Consider the following 20573-nt stretch of genomic DNA (forward strand, 5'->3'; position numbering starts at 1 on the left):
TCAACAAAGTCAGCAATGGCAAAAAAATTAAAGGTCATGATATTTAATGTCAAAAAGTATAGTCTGGTAATATCCCAAACAAAAAAGTAAAAGTAATAATAAAGCCCCAAAGTCATATAATCATGACTATAAAGCTGTGAAATCAAAGATATCATAGTTAAGATTACATGTGACAAAGTAAAGAAGGTGTCATAAAGGATTCCTCATTCTGGGTGAATGAGAGAATGACAGACATTAACACAAAGAGCCAAGTGTGGAACTACTTCTAGGGGAGAGATTAGCAAGCTGAGTTTCACTTTGATGAAAAGAATCAATGTGGCAATGCAGAGCTGCAACCAAATGGCATGAAGAAAACTTCCTTGTCACTTCAGTGGAAGTAGATATTTACCTACGGTAATGTTTACTATACTCTAGTAGCTTCTGACCTTTTTTTATTACCTATATATATATTTTTTGAGACAGGGTCAAACTCTGTCACCCTGGCTAGAGTGCAGGCATTCTACTCCCGGGCTCAAGGAATCCTCCCGTGTAGCTGGAACTACAGGCCCATGCCAATACACCTGGCTATTTCTCTGTATTTTTTTATAGAGATGGGGTCTTGCTATGTTGTTCAGGTTGGCCTCAAATTCTTGGGCTCAAGCAATCTTCCTAAAGGCTACAATTACAGGCATGAGTCTGTGCTCTGCTTACCTACAATTTTTGAGTCCACATTGGTCCTAATGTATACAGCTCTCTCTAGCTGCTTTTGCTACCAATTGAAGCAATCACCAATTTTGAAATTGAAAGGAACTTTAGAAATTAAAAAATCTAGTGGAAATTCAGTGGTAGTATATTCTTTTTTTTTTTTTTAAGTCAAGCTCGCTAAAGTTACTTTGTGTACTAACATTTCCCATGTATCTAAATTATATAAAAAAACCACAAAAGGAAAAAGAAACCAGGACTAAATTATCAAATATTAAAAGATATGCTATCAGCTATAGAACAAAATAAAATACATGAGTAAATAAAATACCTTTAAAACAGTGTTTTAAAAGTAAAAAAAAATTACATTTGAGGAAAAAAATATTCAGAATTTAATATCACATCTAAACGTATAATACAACGGAAGAACCACATGCAAACTACTAGTATTACTAATCATCCAGGAATTGAAAATCCTGGTATTGACAGTACCAATGATACTGTCTTTTATATATAAAATAAAAAGGCAAGGATGTACACCTTACAGGTATATGCTTACTGAGGTATTTCTAAATCCCAAATCAATACGATACAGATTTGTAGAATAAATTTTCTCTTTAGATCTCTCACTCTGGGAAGTTGTTTTAGTTGTAAACACCTCTAATGAATATCATTTATTATAGAATCTTATATTGACAATTAGTATTTCAAACTAAAATTTCGACAAAAATACAGCTTAAGGACAGTGGCTCACAACTATAATCCCAGAACTTTGGGAGGCTAAGACAGGAAGACTGTTTGAGGCCAGGAGTTTTAAAGTAGTTGGGACAGCACAGTGAAACTTCATCTCTATAAAAAATGTAAAAAATTTAGCTGGGTGTGGTAGCTTGCATCCATAGTCCCAGCTATTTGAGAGGCAGAGGCAGGAGGGTTGCTAGGTATTTGAGGTTTCCTTCAGTTATGACTACATCACTGCACTCCAGCCTGGGGGACAAGAGTAAGACCCTGCCCCTTAAAAAAAAATCTACAAAAATAATTCTGCAACATAAACACTTTAAAAAACTTTTACTTCTGAATTAAGCTTAAGAGAGATTATAAATGGAGATTTGCTATTGTTTCTCAAAACATAGTTTCTAAGTGGTAAGTACCTATTTCAAATCATTTCACTCAACCACATAGTTCTAAGATGATTTTATCCAATATTTTAGATTCCATATTTTCTCTAACTGGGATTTATGGTCTGCAACCATATACAGCCATCCTACAAAAACAATCACCTATATTAAAAGTTCCCAGAAAAACAAGATTTTTTTTTTTTTTTTTTGAGACAGAGCCTCAAGCTGTCACCCTGGGTAGAGTGCTGTGGCATCACAGCTCATAGCAGCCTCCAACTCCTGGGCTCAAGCGATTCTCCTGCCTCCACCTCCCAAGTAGCTGGGATTATAGGTGCCTGCCACAACGCCCAGCTATTTTTTGATTGCAGCCGTTATTGTTTGGTGGGCCCGAGCTGGATTTGAACCTGCCAGCTCAGGTGTATGCGACTGGTGCCTTAGCCACTTGAGGCACAGGTGCCAAGTCAAAACAAGATTTCATAAGAGAAAAATATTTAAAAGTTATTTAGAATAATAATCTACCTTTTATCTATCCATTTTTTCTCATCCATTGTGAGAGATATATCTCTCTCAAATATTTTGTGTAAGTCTACTAAGTACCAGGCAATAAGGTAAGAAAGTAGGTTCAAAATAACCACTTATTTGCTATTAGGTATTATTTCATCCCATCTCCTACAGAATATGACTTTTTTCTTATATTCCTTCGTCATTTGTAAAGTTCTGACCTATTAGACAGAAGCAGCCTATGACAGAATTATAATCCTAGTATGGATTACAGGTTGTAAAAAAGGATTAACTCATGAAATAAAAACTTAGATGAAGTAATGGGAAAATGAAGAAAAAAAGGTGACATAATATTTATCATTATAATATGACATCATTTTCTGGATATTATTTAAATGTAAGTTTTAAAAAATACAATACAGAATACTGCAATAAAATAATTTTCTGTGCATTTTAAAAATGTAATGGATCTATATATTGAAAGAAACAATGGGCTAAAACATCTATATTTCTAAGTATAAAATCCTTAGCTTTGAAATTAATCTTGCATTTATGGAAGAAAACAGAAATATTTTCAGTTAAAGCTTAAAACAATTTTGTCGATTTCTTCCTTTTATTGAGACAGAGTCTGTCACCCAGGCTAGAGTAGTATGGTGTCAGCCTAGCTCATAGCAACCTCAAATTCTTGGGTTCAAGCAATGGTCTTGCTTTAGCCTCCCAAGTAACTGGGACTACAGGCAGCTGCCACAACCCCCAGCTAGTTTTTCTCTTTTTAGTAGAGAAGGGAGTCTCTCTTTTGCTCAGGCTGGTCTTGAACTCCTGAGATCAAGTAATCCACCTTCCCAGGCCTCCCAATGTGCTAGGATTACAGGCATGAGCCACCGCACACAGCCAGATACTTAATATTTCAAAAAACCAAGTAGGCTGGATAGTCTGGATATTGACTAAACCATCCCAGAGCAGTGGCTCTTGCCTGTAGTCCTGGCACTATGGGGAGACTGATGAGGGAAGATTCCTTTAGAGCTCAGGAGATTGAGAATAGCCTGAGCAAAAGCTGAGACCCATCTCTACCAAAAATAGAAAAACAAGTTTGGGACCAGCCTGACCAAGAGCAAGACTCGCCCCTACTAAAAATAGAAGAACTAGCCAGGTGTTGTGGCAGGCACCTATAGTTCCACCTACTTGGGAGGCTGAGGCCAAGAGGATTACTTGAGCTTAAGAGTTTGAGGTTGCTGTGAGCTATGATGACATCATGATATTCTACCCAGGGTGAAAGAGTAAGACACTGTCTCAAAAAAAAAAAAAATAAAAAGGAAGGAAGGGAGGGAAAGAAGGAACGAAGGAAGGGAATTATTTTATATTACTAAAGTATTTGGCTTGATTCAGAATAGGTTACAAAAAGATTTAATTAGATTAAAGGGAAAAAAGATGGCAATGTAGGAAGCCATGTTGAACAATAATTCCTATTAATGAAGAGTAATAGGTCATATATAAATCTTAAAAACTGGAAACTGTCACTTGCTTAATGAAGAAAATACATAGCTCCTAAAACTCGTGGACCAATATTAGGTTAACGTACTGACATCAGTATTTGGTGACAAATCTCTCTCTCTTTTTTTGTTTTGATCACTGGATGCTGAGGTAACAAATCTCTCATTTAGAACACCAAGAGATTTCAAACAAATAGCCTGGGAAACTGAGAAAACCATTTAAAGGAGAAAAAGGAAAACAAAGGTTATAAAATTTGTAACTCATTTCCTCATACTTAGTTTAATATGTGATAGTTACTGAAGGTTCAATGATAAAGATGCAAAAAAATTCTACTTCAAAGCACTCAAGCTAGACCTCCCATTTGATCCTGTAATCCCATTACTGGGCATCTACCCAGAAGGAAAAAAATCCTTTTATCATAAGGACACTTGTACTAGACTGTTTATTGCAGCTCAATTTACAATCGCCAAAATGTGGAAACAGCCTAAATGCCCACCAACCCAGGAATGGATTAACAAGCTGTGGTATATGTATACCATGGAATACTATTCAACCATTAAAAAAAATGGAGACTTTACATCCTTCGTATTAACCTGGATGGACGTGGAAGACATTATTCTTAGTAAAGCATCACAAGAATGGAGAAGCATGAATCCTATGTACTCAATTTTGATATGAGGACAATTAATGACAATTATGGTTATGGGGGGGAACAGAAAGAGGGAAGGAGGGAGGTGGGCGGGGCCTTGGTGTGTGTCACACTTTATGGGGGCAAGACATGATTGCAAGAGGGACTTTACCTAACAATTGCAATCAGTGTAACCTGGCTTATTGTACCCTCAATGAATCCCCAACAATAAAAAAAAAAAAAAAAAAAAAATTCTACTAAAAAATAGCTCAACATCTTCAGGGACAAGACTACACATAAAAAGAAAACAAGAGGACTGGCTGGAAATAAAGGAAGAAATAAGAACACTTCGAAAATACAGTATTTTAGCAGGTCAAGTTAGAATATCCAATAAGACTTAAATGATTTATAATTTGAACTATGACATACCAACAGGGACTTAATTGTGATCCTATGATCCTGTTTAATTAAAGAGCGTATACATAAATAACTACAATGCTTTATACTATCATGATCAAGAACAATCAACTTACAATTACTTAGGTGGGATAGAAGGGAGGAAGAAAGAAAAAAATACAGTACATTTAAAAAAAATAATTTATACTTGGAACAACAATATTTTTTACATAAGATCTTTTTTCTACCTTTATTTTATTTAGAATATTATTTAATACATATTGGAGTCATTAAATATCTATCATAACAGAAATATAAACAGGAAGAAAATGAGTTAAAAAATCCAGGTGAAGTAAAAATAATGGTCTTGGATATTCTGTTAGGTAAAACACAAGATGACAATTAAAAGCTAAATATTACTGCTTTGTAAAAAGTAAAAAGTTTACTAAAACAAATAGGCTAAGAACACCTACCACTCCATCAGCAATTTTCTGGTCTCCATGAATTTCATATAGTTGTAGCTGTTTTTCAAATAGTTGAGCAATAGCTCTATGAACAAGCTCGTATTGCTCCTATTAGGGAGATGAATGATAAACAAGAGAAAAGATAATTTATTTATTAATATATTTACTCCTGGGCTTCAGCAATCCCCTTGCCTCAGCCTCCCGACTAGCTGGGACTACAGGCGTGCACTACCACGCCCATTAGTTTTTCTATTTTTAGTAAACAGACAACTCTTGCTCAGGCTGGTCTCAAACTCCTGAGCTCAAGCAATCCTCTTGCCTTGGCCTCCCAGAGTGCTAGGATTACAGGCATGAGCCACTGTGCTTGGCCTGGAAAAGACCATTTAAAAAGAAGACATTTATAAAAATATAGTTTATAAAGTGAAATAACCATACCTTTGTTTGTACTGCAGAATGCCTTTGTGTTCTCATTTCTTGTATTAAATTAAATACATTAAATTCCTCTGGTATTTTCTAAAACAAAGAATACATAAATTTTGGACATTTATTCAGAAAACAGAAAATTCTTCAATTTTTCATATAAACCTTATATACATTCTGGTTTAATGCAAACATTTACTGAGCACTCACTACCTACTACATGTCAGACACTGTGCTTGGTTCTGTGGATACAAAGCTAATTAATCTTGACCCTCAGCAGTGAAGCTGGGGGAGCCAGATATGTGAACAAATAAATATCTGGCCAAAGCATAATTGTAGTAGAGTGGGAATAAAGAGGCTGCAATTGACTGTTAGGTGTGCAGAGTGACAATTTAGTTTGATAGTAAAAGAAGACTAACCCCTAAGAAGTGAGGGAAATATACACAGGCATAGCAGACTGTACAAATACTCTACCTGGGAATTGAAAAGTTTAATAGATAAAGCCAAAACTAAAAGAAGGATGTGGTACTCATCCACATCCAACTTTTCTATCACAGAAGATGACAATCTAAAAGAGAGAAACTGGTGGAGGTTTATCGAAGCAGAATTATTAGAACTGAGATCAGCAACAATATCTTGAAGTGACAAAAATGATGGAAGAGCTGAGAATGATTCCCAGGTTTATTGCTTAGGCATGTATATTCATCAAAACTTAACCTAGGGCATGAGATTATATTTATGTTAAGCCAAATTCAATCAAATGGAGACTATGATCTAAATTGATGATCTGGTCATCTAAACATGACCAGATGTTTACTTTGTTTGCCGGCATTAGATTGAGTGCCTCTTCCCATTCCAATTTTAATTTTTAACTTTTATGGTCAAAATGTGGTACTATCCTAGTTAAGCTCTGTTCACTTAAACATGTTCATTTGAGTATCAGAAGATAATTATGATGTTTTGGAGGACACAAAAATAAAATTTAACCCCAGTTATCTTTTTAAGGAATTATTTACAACTTCCCAATGCATACACAAAATGATTACAGATTAGCAAAGAACCAAATATATATACAATGAGACTTGTGTTTTTCAAATTTATAATGAGGCTGAATCTTACTTATTCTTGTAACTTCCATAGATCAAACATAACTTCTTAGAAACAGTAGTGGTAGAAACAACCCAAACAACAGCAACAGTAATAACAGTGCACTGAGAACTTGCTACATACCATACATAGTTCTGAAAAATTTAACAAAGGTTCATTTATTTTATTCATATCCATTATTACTATCATGATCTCTATTTTCTGGTGAAAAAAACTGAGGCATAATGGGGTTATGTGACCAAGATACCCAGCTAATAAATGACAGCTAGAATTTTAATCTGAGCAGCCTGGGTCCAGAGTCAGCTTTCTTCAACCACTATATCATAATGTCTCTAGTAGGCATAAATATTTGCTGAATGGAATACACTTTTATCTAGAAATATACAAAGGCAAGAAGAATTCTGTATTGGAAAAGTCAATTTACAGTTTATATCCTGACTGCTGCATTCACCTAGAACAATACCCTTACCCTGTTTGCCCAGTACTTTATCCTAAGGCAATATGCAGCATTTATACCTTTTTATTACCTTTTCTTTAAATCTTCTTACACAGTAAAACTAATTCAGAAAAAGTAATATGTACCTAAAATATACAATTAATTTAATATGCACTTAATTTACTGCAATTAATCATAAAGTTGGAAAATCATAATAGATCACTGGACAAAATACTACATAAAAATTATTCTTACCCCAGCTTTTAGTAAATTCCACGTATAATCTATGGCACAAATGGCACCTGTTCTTCCACAGCCTGCACTAAGGATATAAAGTTTACAAAAATAATTTGATTTTTATAATAAAATAAATATAAAATATTACTCGAACATAGGCACTATAAAAAGTACAACAAAATACAAAATAAATATAGATGAACATGTTATTCAGAAACAAAAAATCATTCAAGAAATGTGACAAACGACAACTTAAAGTGTGTACAGGGCAACATTCTTCATATTAGTTTTTTACAGCAGTATCTCCTTATCCGGTGATACGGTCCAAGATTCCCAGTGGATGCCTAAAACTGTAAATAGTCTTGAATCCTATATATACTATGTTTTTTCTGACACATACATACCTATGATAAAATCTAATTCATAAATTAGGCACACGATGGGAGTTTAACAGCAATAACTAATAATAAAATAGAACACTTGTAACAATATCCCAGTACTACTATCCTTGTCTCAGTGGTGTGGGGGAACTAACGGCCTCCCAATTTCAAGACTGTTCTTTTTTAAGCAGCAAAGGAGGCAAGAAAAGCTTCATCTTTCTCTCCTGTACCCCTCTTAATAAAAGGACATGTTTTGTAAAATTTGGATTTAGTCAAAAGACCCCAGTCAAGGAGTCAGAAGGCCACATGTGGCCCCAAAGCTGCACATACCCACCCCTTCGGGTCAGTGAAACTGAATAAAGTGAAATCACAAAATAAGAGGTACTGTTGCCTTTTTGAAATTTAATTTAAGAAACTTCCAAGAGTAACTGACACAATACCCATGAACCTTCACTCTGGAAGTCTAATTCTACCTCAGAAAACTTTCACAAGCTAACAACATCTTATAAAGATAAATATATTCTATGTTCAAGATGACTCGTGTTTTATAGCAGAAAAGGAGGAAGCGACAGCACATCATTTCAATCTGCAAAACAGATACAGCAAAGATAAAGAATGCCACAGCCCTAGAAAGTGAGTTGAGCACCAGCAGTGATTTCATCAAAAGAACAGAGATAACTGATTCATTCTCATCTCCTAAAGAATTAATGGGAGATAGAGAATACAGTGCCAGGTTTTTAACTTTATTTTATTTTTTTGAGATGGAATCTCACTGTGTGGCGCTGGGTTTGAGTGCCATGACATCAGCCTCGTCTCGCTCACAGCAACCTCAAATTCCTGGGCTCAAGTGACTCAAGTCTTCCAAGTAGCTGGGACTACAGGCACCTGCCAAAACACCTAGCTAATTTTTCTATTTTTAGTTGAGACAGGGTCTCACTCTTGCTCATGTTAGCCTCCAACTCGTGAGCTCAAACAATCTACCTGCTTTGGCCTTCCACAAGTGTTAGGATTATAGGCATTAGCCACTTTGCTTGACCAAAAAATACTTGAAAAGAACTGATTCTCAAGTAGAAGAAGACATATGCGCCATTGGATTAAAAAATCAGTATGAGTAATTAAAAGATGTTACTGACATCAGAATAATTTTTTTTTTTTTATAGAGACAGAGTCTCACTTTACTGCCTTCAGTAGAGTGCCATGATGTCACAGGACTCACAGCAACCTCTAGGTCTTGGGCTTCAGCGATTCTCCTGCCTCAGCCTCCCGAGCAGCTGGGACTACAGGCGCCCGCCACAACGCCCAGCTACTTTTTGGTTGCAGTTCAGTCGGGGTTAGGGTTTGAACCCGCCACCCTTGGTATATGGGCCGGGCGCCCTACTCACTGAGCCACAGGTGCCACCCTGACATCAGAATAATTTTTAAGCAGGAAAAACGTTATATGCATTCTAATGCACAATTCAAAATTTTTTAAAGTGTCAATAGTTTGTTAAGTATATAATCTAAAAATTCCTGACAGAAGTACATTAAAAGCAACCTAGTATGATTTTTAAGCTCTTAATAATAAACATCAATAATATTAATTCTTAGCTGTTGATATGTTTCTGAATTCCATGTATGAAAATATTTTCTAGAATTTTAGTTAAGAATTACTAGGACTTGGGGCGGCGCCTGTGGCTCAAGGAGTAGGGTGCTGGCCCCATATGCCGGAGGTGGTGGGTTCAAACCCAGCCCCAGCCAAAAACCACAAAAAAAAAAAAAAAAAAAAAAAAAAGAATTACTAGGACTAAAATAACATATATTTAAAATTTGATAGTTAAAAGCATGGTATTACAAAGACAGAAAGATTAGTGACATATAATAGAAAATTCAGAAACAGATCTGAGTATATGTATTTATTACTTAATGGTGAATTCTCCAAAGGAGAAAGATTAGACTTTTCAATAAATGGTACAGGGAATTGTTACCAAAGAAGAACAAACATTAGATTCTTACTTCATACAATAACCAAAAAAAAAAAAAAAATCTAAGCAGATTTAAAGTATAATGTTAAAAACTAAATCTATAGTACTTTAGACTCCACACCTGTAGCACAGTGGTTATGGTGCTAGCCACATACACCGAGGCTGGCGGGTTCAAAACTGGCCCAGGCCAACTAAACAACAATGAAAACTGCAACAAAAAATAGCTGAGTGTTGTGGCAGGCACCTGTAGTCCCAGATACTTGGGAGGCTGAGGCAAGAAAATTACTTAAGCCCAAGAGTTTGAGGTTGCTGTGAGCTGTGATGCCACAGCACTCTACTGCAGGCAACATAAACATAGTGAGACTCTGTTTCAAAAAGAAAAAAAAAAAGAAAGAACATTTTTAAACAGGTAAAAATTTTACACTATTGTGTTAGAGAAAGACTTTCTAAGCATATTTCAATGGACAAAAACCACAAATGAAGAGATTCACAAATTTGACTACATGACAATTCAAAATGTGTCTGTCAAACATAGGCAGAAAACATGAAAAACCATGGTATTTACATGATTAAAGGATAGTATAATGAAAATATAAATGTAAAAAAATAATTTGTGCAATAACTAAAAGATAAATGCCTGTTATAAAATAATAGGCAAAACATAGAAATAAGTAATTCACAGAAGGTACAAATGATTGAGGCAAAAAAACTTGCCTCTCACATAGGAATTAAAAAACAAATAAAAGGCCTCTGGGAGGCAGAAGCTTCTAGAAGGATTGCTTAAGCTCAGGAGTATGAGGTTGCTGTGAGCTAGGCTGACTGCTGCCATGGCACTCTAGCCTGGGGCAACAGAGAGTCTCTCTTTCTAAAAACAAACAAACAAACAAACAAAAAAACACATTACTTGGGAGGGTATAGGGAAACAGGCACTCCCACATATTGCCATTGGTAGGATTAACTGGCATCAATTTTATGGGTAAAAATGTTTGCTTGGCAATGTGGCTCATGTCTGTAATACTAGCACTCTGGGTGACCAAGTCGGGGGGATTGCTTGAGATCAGGAGTTGGAGACCAGCCTGAGCAAGAGCAAGACCCCGTCTCTAAAAACTAGCCAAGTGTTATGGTGGACGCCTATAGTTCCAGCTACTCAAGAGGTTGAAGCAAGAGGATTGTTTGAGCCCAGCAGTTTGAGGTTGCCAAAAGCTACACCACCACGGCACTGGAGCCAGGGTGACAAAGAAAGGCTCTGTCTCAAAAAACAAACAAACAAAATTAAATATATATTAAAAGCATGAAAAAGTTAGGGTCCTTTGATCTAGAAATTCCACTTCTAGATAAAATCTCAATAAAATAATTGGAGATGTGCTCAAGGATTTAACCATAAGACTGGCAACTTAAGTAAACTAAAAACAAAAAATAGACTGCTCACTGAGCATTTAAATTGTTTAAAACAGCTGAAAAAGTAAAGGTTAGTAAGGTAATAAATTAAAAGGCAAGAATGATGGTTAAATATATACCACATAATGTATTACAGAAGAATATTTATACACTAGAAAGACACATATGATATACTAACAAGGGAAACATTCTTTGGAACAAATATCATACATATACATACACACACTAAAAGGACATTCTAAAATTTTAACAATGGTCACCTCTAGTAGAACTAAAACAAGGAAAAAGGATTTGCTGCTTTTAATGGATGTGTTTTTTATTTACTTATTTGCAGTTTTTTTTTTTTTGGCTGGGGCCGGGTTTGAACCCACCACCTCCAGTATAAAGGTGCCCTACTCCTTTGAGCCACAGGCACTGCCCTATGGATGTATTTTTTTATTTTTTATTTTTTTGGATGTATTTTTTAAATCATTATAGTTAACATACTGTTTTAGTTTTTAAAAAATATTAAATGGTCTGTTTATTTCTCCCAGAATGCTAAGATTATAGGCATGAGCCACCCTGCCCAGCTGGTCAATTTGTTTTTTAATGGAAAACCTTAGTGAAATGGAATAGGAAATAATTCCAACTAACTTGAAAGAAGTCAAATTAACTTAATTTTTAATTCTATGATTACATATTTTTTTGTTTTTGACCAGTCAACTACTTAATTAAATGGTCAACTAACTACTGAATTAACTACAGAAAAAATTGCCTTAATCAGTCAAGTTGTTAACTGATTCCCACATTTCTAACAGCAAGTCACCTTCCTGGCCCATAAATAAAAAGTAGCCTTTTTACTTCACTAATTACAGGTACTATAATCATACTAACTGCATAAGAAAACTATCTTCAGTGTTTTATACTCACTTAAAAAAAAAATCCTTTACCTATTTCAACTAACAATAAATCTCTAAGTCTGAAGAAATTCCTTCTTTTTATTTATTTTTTGAGATGGAATCTTGTGTAGTGGCATGATCATAGCTCACTGCAACCTCAAACTTCTGGCTGGGCTCAAGTAATCCTCCTGCCTCTACCTCTGAGTAGCTGGGACCAGAGGTATATGTCACTACACTAGGTTAATTTAAAACAATTAATTAAATAATTAAAACACAGGGTCTCAATATGTTGCGCAGGCTGGTCTTTTAACTCCTTACCTCAAGTGATCCTTCTGCCTTGGCCTCCCAAATTTATCTTAAAAAAAAAACAAAGCCAGCAGGGCCCGTAGCTCAGTAGGTAGGGCGCTGGCCACATGCACCCAAGCTGGCGGGTTCAAACCCAGCCTGGGCCAGCTAAACAACAATGACAATTCCAACAAAAAAATAGCCGGGCACTGTGGCGGAGTGCTTGTAGTCCCAGCTACTTGGGAGGCTTAGGCAAGAAAATTGCTTACGCCCAGGAGTTTGAGGTCGCTGTGAGCTGTGATGCCAAGTGCCAAGGCAAGAAAGTGAGACTGTCTCTCTCTGTCAAAAAAAAAAAAAAAAAGCAAGCAAAGCCCAAGTGGCTACTATATCTTATCTTTGTTTAGTACACTGCTTAATATTTTTCCTTAACAAGAGGAAAGTATACTTCCTTACTGAGTTTCTTTCTTTTTTTTGGCAGTTTTGGCCGGGGCAAGGTTTGAACTCACCACCTCCGGGATATGAGGGCAGCGTCCTACTCCTTTGAGCCACAGGTGCTGCCCTCTTTTTTTTTTGAGACAGAGTCTCACTTCGTCACCCTTGATAGAGTGCCGTAGTGTCACAGCTCACAGCAACTTCAAACTCTTTGGTTCAAGTGATCCTCTTAACTTAGCCTCCTAAGTAGTTGGGACTACAGACACCCACCACAATGCCCAGCTAGTTTTTAGAGATGGGGTCTCACTCTGGCTCACGCAATCCACCTGTCTCGGCCTCCCAAGTGCTGGGATTACAGGCATGAGCCACCATGCCTAGGCTCTTGAGTTTCTTGAATGCTTTCTATTTTTTAAAAATGTCATCATGGAGCCAAAACATTTTTAAAAGCTTTCAAAAAGGAGAACAACAATGAGTTCTATGAGCAGAGCCACAAGTTATAATTCAGAAGCCACTTGGTGATAGAGAGGTTGTCAGAAGAGGCAGGAACAAACAACTGTTAATATATATATATATTTTTTTTTTTTTTTTTTTTTTTGAGACAGAGTCTTATTATGTCGCCCTCGGTAGAGTACTTGTGGCATCACAGCTTACAGCAACCTCAAACTCTTGGGCTTAAGAGATTCTCTTGCCTCAGCCTCCCAAGTAGCTAGGACTACAGGCGCCCACCACAACACCTGGCTGTTTTTTGTTGCAGTTGTCATTGTTGTCAAACCCGCCAGCCTTGGTGTATATGGCTGGTTCCGTAACCACTGTGCTACGGGAGCTGAGCCCGAATGTCAATATTTAAGGATCCAAGAGTCATAGAGATGCTTATGATCTACGGGCCACAACAGAAAATTTCCTTGGCCTGACATAAAAATTTAAGGACCCTTCCTCCCTACTGGAATGTTTTCTTGCCCTTCATTATTAAAAAGATTGAGTAGCCTGACAATTATAGAAATGGCCATGTAACAGAAATAGCCAAAGATTAAAATTAAGAACAATTAGTTATCTTAAAGTGACTTGTCTTAAGTATATTATAGAATTAAACCCCCTTCTGGAATATAAAATAAACTAACGCTCCTGCCCCCAAATTAACAATCTCATATTTATTCCCCCAAATGTTAAACGCAGGGTTTACATGTCCAAATGACTAATTTTGCAAAACCTAATTGAGTTTTGAACATTACTGGAATAAATGAAAGATTTCTATAGAGCAAGTTAAAGTAGATGCATCTATACTTAGTATGTTCTTTTTTTTAATTTTCCTTTTTGAGACAGTTTCATTCTGTGTTCTGGGTAGAATGCCGTGGCATCCTAGCTCAGAGCAACCTGAAACTCTTGAGGCTCAAGTGATCCCCTTGCCCCAGCCTGAGTAGCTGGGACTATAGGCGCCCACCACAATGCCTGGCTAGTTTTTTCTATTTTTAGTAAAGGAGGGGGTCTTGATTTTGCTCAGGCTGGTCTTAAACTCCTGAGCTTGGTTGATCAAACCTCCTTGGCCTCCCAGAGTACTAGGATCACAGGTGTGAGCCACCATGTCCGGCTCACTATACTTAGTACTTTCATTTTCAGAGACGGCTTGATTGATGTCAGTAATCATTTAGTCTTACATAATGTGTATAATGAGGTAATCTGTTATAAAACATGATTTGATAAAAATGCCTAGGAAATGCCTATTAATGTCACCTTACTGTAAGAGTGCTAACTTCCTGTCAGTAGCTACAACTAATATAATTTTATGACATGACAGGTAGTGGTATAAATAGGAAAACTAATGCACCTCAGGAACGGTAATAACATTGAGTTTTTCATCAATTATAAAACATACTGTCAATCTACAGTGTAATTGCTCTGAAATTGGTATATATCTTATCATCAATGCCTTCTTATAAACGACATTTTCCACTCTTAACGTACGTAAAGTGTGTCTTAGCATTGATAGTATCTTAGATCAATAAGAGCCTATGTACATCTATATACATTTATATTTTTAAAAATCTCATGTCTGTGTTCATCAAGCATGAAAACTGCTTAGCCACTTGAAGAAAACTGATTGTAATATTACTGTATTGACTTTGGTATGATGTACAGTATGATGAGCATCAGTGAGGCCATATGCTCTAATTGGAGAACGATAAAAAGAGTATATTCTATACTTTTACACCATATTCTATAGTTTGAATACCATTTTCAAATAGATGATAACTAACTCTATCAGGGAGTCAAACTTTTATTTTATTTTTTTCCTGCCACACATAGGAAAAATAAGAGTTGTCTTGGGAGTCAGATGCACTACTATTGCACCATGAGGTCTGAAAAATAAAAGTTGCTTGGGCTACACATTAAATACACAAACACTAATAAAAGCTGATGAGAAAAAAAATGTTCGTGCATAATTTTTGCGATATCTGACACCAAAGATAAACAAAACAGGTCTCAAATAATCCACATAGGCCGTAGGCTGGATACTCAGTCTAAATGGTCTGTCAACCAGATGAGATTACATCAATTTGCAGTCTGAAACATGCTATATTTCAAGGCCAGGAGAAATTTAGGATGACTTTCTTATTAATGTAGAAATAAAACTACATTTAACATTAAACTTAAAGAAAAATATGATATTTCTATGTTTGGGAAATTCTTTTGTACCTGCAATGAATACAAATAGGCACATCTTCATGTTCTTGGTATTTCCTCATTAAGCTTATCATGTCCAGAATAGAATCAAATGATGATGGAACATCATGGTCTGGCCAGTTCACATAGTGAAACTGATATAGCCTACGAGATTCCTTTGAGAGAACAAATTCAACAATTACAAAAATACATTTATAAATTTTTAAAGCTGCATATCTTATTTAACTATAATTTCTAAGACATCTCTTTATGGTGTTTAGCATTGCCTACCAAAAAAAAAAAAGAAAGAAAAACCAAATAAATAATAACCTACACTTTTGACTATTTACTATATAACAAGTATGATCCAAGGGCTTCACACATGTAACAATTTATTTAATCTCCCTGAGGAAAAGTACTCTCAATACTATGTATCCTCATTTTATAAGGAAACAGAAAGATAAAATGACATGCCTAAACTTTAACCAGAAGTGACAAATGTGGAATGTAAACTCAGCAGTCTTACTTCTAGAATGTGTACTTTAATCGTTACACTATATACACACTATTCAAATAATCTACACTATTAAATGGATGAGCAATATACCATAAACATTATATTAGAACCTATAGTAATTAGATTAATAGACTATTAAATCGAAATAGAATTTAGAAACGATCTAGTCTAATCCACTTGTCTTATTATAGGTCTGGGTACAACCACTTCCCTGGCCCTTTAATGGGGGATCTATAAGTTTTAAATAATTTTCAGAATAATACTAAGGTGTTATTTGCCTTTTTCTTTAATAGTTAATGGTATATGTGCTTGTATATTTGTGTTTTTGAAAATTTCTCAGTTTTAATTTTGAATTTAGTAAATAATGAAAGATGGAACCCACATAAACAAAAGTTTTGTGGGATCCCCAATAATTTTTAAGGATGGGAAGAAATCTTGAAGTCAAAATGTTTTGAGAACAATTAATCTGTGTTAGACAGAAACCCTACTGCTTGGAATCTAGGCAAAATGTATTCAAAGTCTACTTTTGCCATTTACTGAATACCTTTAGGCAAGCTATTTATCTTCTCAAAGCTTCTGTATCTTTATTTATATGCAATCAGTGTTAACAATATCTGCTATTATGAAGTTAAAAGGACTGAGATGTCTGATATACTATAGAAATTCAATCAGGTGCTTATTATCACCATAAATTAAAAAATGGTAACCAAAGTAAAATAAATAACTCATCTAAAGGGACACAATTAGTAAAAGTCAAGGGGGTAGTAAGAGTACTGGACCTATGTCTGCTTATCAATAAGAACGTAGGAAGTTGTAGGTATGATTACAAATACATTGAGTTGGGAAGAATGATGTAGACTTTATCACCCAGATGAATTACTTATAATGATTTAAAAATTAAGATATTAAAATAGAGAGATGAGGAAGAAGTTGACAGCATTCTTTTAATGTCCATCAGATTTTCTTTGATTCTTTCCTAGACAAATTATCATTTTATATAGCTCTGAAACAGCTTTGATAATGATTTGTCTTAAAAAAATTATAAACTAGTAGAAGAGAGAAATAATTATGTAAACAATACAATATCTGCTTTCTCCAATAAAGGAAAAATATTTGCAGCAAAAAGGAATAACTATTCCAAATATAGTAAATTTAATTTAGGAATAGTTCTTAAGTTATAATTTAATTACTTATTAGGTAATTTGATAAGGATAAGTCTCGATACTAAATAAAATATAACAGTGATTTTGTTCCCATTTTATATAACTTAAAAAATAAATTTCCTTCACTATGTTAAATAATATACTATTTATATATCGTCTCTTTGAAAACTATTCTTAAGAGACTGTCTCTAAATAGAAAGTACCTACATTTTCAAATTCAAGTAAGAGCGTCCTAATGAAGTAGTCTGTTCTTGCTTGTTCATCCTCCTAAATAAAGAGAACCACTTGTGAGTCAGTGAAAACATTAAAACAAAAACATAGATGTAATAAAACAAAATACCTGTATTAAAGTCCACAATATAAAATTAACCTTTAAAATTCAGGTGTATTTGATAATTATAAAAACAATCATTCTAAAAATCATCAATTTGCTTAGTGACAGATATGCTAATTATTCTGATTTGATCATTCCACATTATGTACATGGTGTACTGAAATATCACACTGTATTCGATAAATATGTATAATCATTATGTGTCAATTGAAAATATAATAATAATAAAACAGCTAGCAAGCCATAAAAAGACATGGTAGAGCCTCAAATGCGTATCACTAAATAAGAAGCCAATCTGCATATTGGCATACTGTATATTTTCAATTATATGACAATCTGAAAAAGGCAAAACTGTGGAGACAGTAAAAAGATCAATAGCTGCTGGGGTTTGGAGAGAGGATAAGGGGAAGGGATGAAGAGGAGGAGCACAGAATTCTTAGGGCAATGACACTACTCTGTATGATACTGCAATGGTGGATGCATATAACTACATATTTGTTCAAACTCATAACGTAAAATACTAAGGATGAACTCTAATGTAAACTATGAACTCTGGATAATAAAGATGTGTTCGTGCAGGTTCAATTATAACAAAGGGGCCACGTTGGGGGGAGTATGTTAGTAACAGGCGAGACCACACATGTGGGGCAGGAAGCACATGGGAAATCTCTCTAGTTTCCTATCAATTTTGTTACCTAAAACTGCCCTTAAAAAAATAAAGTCTTGGGCGGTGCCTGTGGCTCAAAGGAGTAGGGCGCCGGTCCCATATGCTGGAGGTGGCGGGTTCAAACCTAGCCCCGGCCAAAAACTGCAAAAAAATAAAATAAAATAAAGTCTTAAATCTTCTAGTAGATATACCAAAGCAATATGAACAAAAAGAAACAAGTGTTGGAAATCAAAGAATGTTTTCTACTACATTAAAAAATTTGAAAAAAATGTTTATAGTCTTCCAATCCCATTACAGGGTATCTACCCCCCCCCCCAAAAAAAAAGTCATTTTATCATAAGGACATTTGCACTCAAATGTTTATAGCAGCCCAATTTACAATCACAAAGAAGTGGAAACAATCCAAGTACCTTTCAACACCCAAATGGATTATCAAGCTGTGGCATATGTATACTATGGAATACTACTCAGCTATAAAAAAGATGGAGATTTTCTATCTTTTGTAACTATTTGGATGAATTGGAGAATACTCTCCTAAATAAAGTATGACAATGGAAAAACACACATCACATGTATTTAATACTAAGTTGAAATTTATAGATTAATAACAATGTGCACACATGAGAGAAAAACTCAATTAAATTCAAAGGGGAGAGGGGATTAGTAACTTCCCATGGGTAAATCGCATACTTCCTGGGTGAGTATTGTAACTACAACTTGGACTTTACCTTACAAACCCAAACAAATGTAACCTAATTGTATGTACCTGCATGTTAGTTAATCCAAAATAAAAATAAACAAATAATTTCTTTAGCATGTACATATGGAACAAATAGTTACTCAAAAAAAAAGAAAAAAAAAATGTCTGTTAAAAGAAAAAATTATAGACTGGGCGAGGTGGTTCACACAACGCTGGGAGGCCGAGAGGGGTAGACTGCTTGAGCTCAAGAAGTTGAGACCAGTCTGAGCAAGAGTGAGACTGTGTCTCTAAAAAAAAAAAAAATAGCCGGGTGTTGTACAAACCTGTAGTCCCAGCTACTTGGGAGGCTGAGGCAGGAGGATGGCTTGAGCCCAAGACTTTGAGGTTGCTGTGAGCTGTGATGCCAGAGCACCTTACAAAGGGCAACACACTCTGGTCTCAAAACAAACAAACAAATTGTATAAGCCAGGCATGATGGCTCACACCTGTAATCCTAGCAATGAGGGAGGCCAAGGTGGGAGGATTCCTTGAGCTAGGGAGTTAGGAGATCCTCCTCCCAAGTAGATCCTCTACTAAAAATAGAAAAATTAACTAGGTGTTATGGTGGGTACTTGTAGTCCCAGCTACACAGGAGGCTGAAGCAGAAGGATTGCTTGAACCCAGGAGTTTGATGTTGCACCAAGCTATGATGATGCCACAGCACTCTAGCCTGGGTAAGAGATTGAGACTCTGCCCCCCCCCCCCAAAAAAAAACATCAAAACCAAAAACCTTATATAGGGAGATAAAAAAGGCAACAATTTGTTTACCTAAGTTCCTTTGTAGTTTTTTTTTAAACAGAAAAATATGTTAACAAACTTGTCAGAAAGTCTATTGTCCAATAAAACATTTGCAAAAAGTAGTAATCATCTCTAGAATCATGTAACAGAAATAATACAAATAGAGTATCACCCCTCAGTACTGACCACCATATCCCACCCTCAACCATTTTATCATCCATAAGGCTTGATTTTCTCTACTAACACTCAATTCTCAATTAACTGGACAGTAATTTGGAAAGGAAGAAGAAAGAAAATTCCAAATTATCATCATTGTGCTTGATGATCACATAACCACTTTCGAAGTTTCTTATGGTCATTTAGTCAAAGTATTAGAATGAAGCCTTTCCATAAATTTGCCAATATACAAAAATTGTTGTCTAATAACTCATTAAACAAATTATTTTTTCTTGTAATAGCTAAAACCACAAATAGTTTAGGACTATAATTATCAAGAGCAATAGTGTATTTTGTTTTATTAATAAAAAGGACAGTCGCTATTATACCTGCTTTAGTTTTTAAAATAATAATTTATTTTAAACTTTTCAAATAACATTAAGAGGAAGGTGTAAGTTTTTGCTTTTATCAAAAAGGGAGTATGGGTGACTTAACTTTTTCTGTAAAGGGCCAGCTAGTTAAGTACCTTTGGCTTTCTGTGTCATAATGTCTCTGTTTACTCATTTTGCTATTGTGACAAACACATAAATCAATGGGCTGTGTTCCAATAAGTGTTTATTTACAAAATAAGCAGTTGGCTACATATGACCCATAGGTGGGGTGCTGATATCTAGTCCAAGTGGTTACATGCAACAACATGAAATTGAGCTCCTGTTAGCCAGTCCTCCCCTTTACAACATTTTATCCTCTTCGTCATCCCCACTCCAAGTAAGCTTCCAACAAGACTTGGT

The 20573-nt window shown here is 35.3% G+C and overlaps 1 protein-coding gene across 2 annotated transcripts in view; it reads right to left on the reverse strand.

Annotated features, from left to right (window-relative positions):
- The window catches only part of PTPN12 (protein tyrosine phosphatase non-receptor type 12), a 110807-nt gene that overhangs the window by 14553 nt on the left and 75681 nt on the right, over positions 1-20573 (reverse strand). For both annotated transcript variants that reach the window (XM_053553893.1, XM_053553894.1), the window contains exons 7-11: positions 17356-17415; positions 15502-15644; positions 7495-7561; positions 5712-5789; positions 5286-5384 (exon numbers count right to left, since the gene is read on the reverse strand). In XM_053553893.1, the coding sequence (XP_053409868.1) occupies positions 5286-5384; positions 5712-5789; positions 7495-7561; positions 15502-15644; positions 17356-17415 (447 nt within the window). The remainder of the gene's footprint in view (positions 1-5285; positions 5385-5711; positions 5790-7494; positions 7562-15501; positions 15645-17355; positions 17416-20573) is intronic.

The sequence above is a fragment of the Nycticebus coucang genome, chromosome 11 (genome assembly GCF_027406575.1).
Source record: "Nycticebus coucang isolate mNycCou1 chromosome 11, mNycCou1.pri, whole genome shotgun sequence".
NCBI classification, from domain to species: Eukaryota; Metazoa; Chordata; class Mammalia; order Primates; family Lorisidae; genus Nycticebus; species Nycticebus coucang.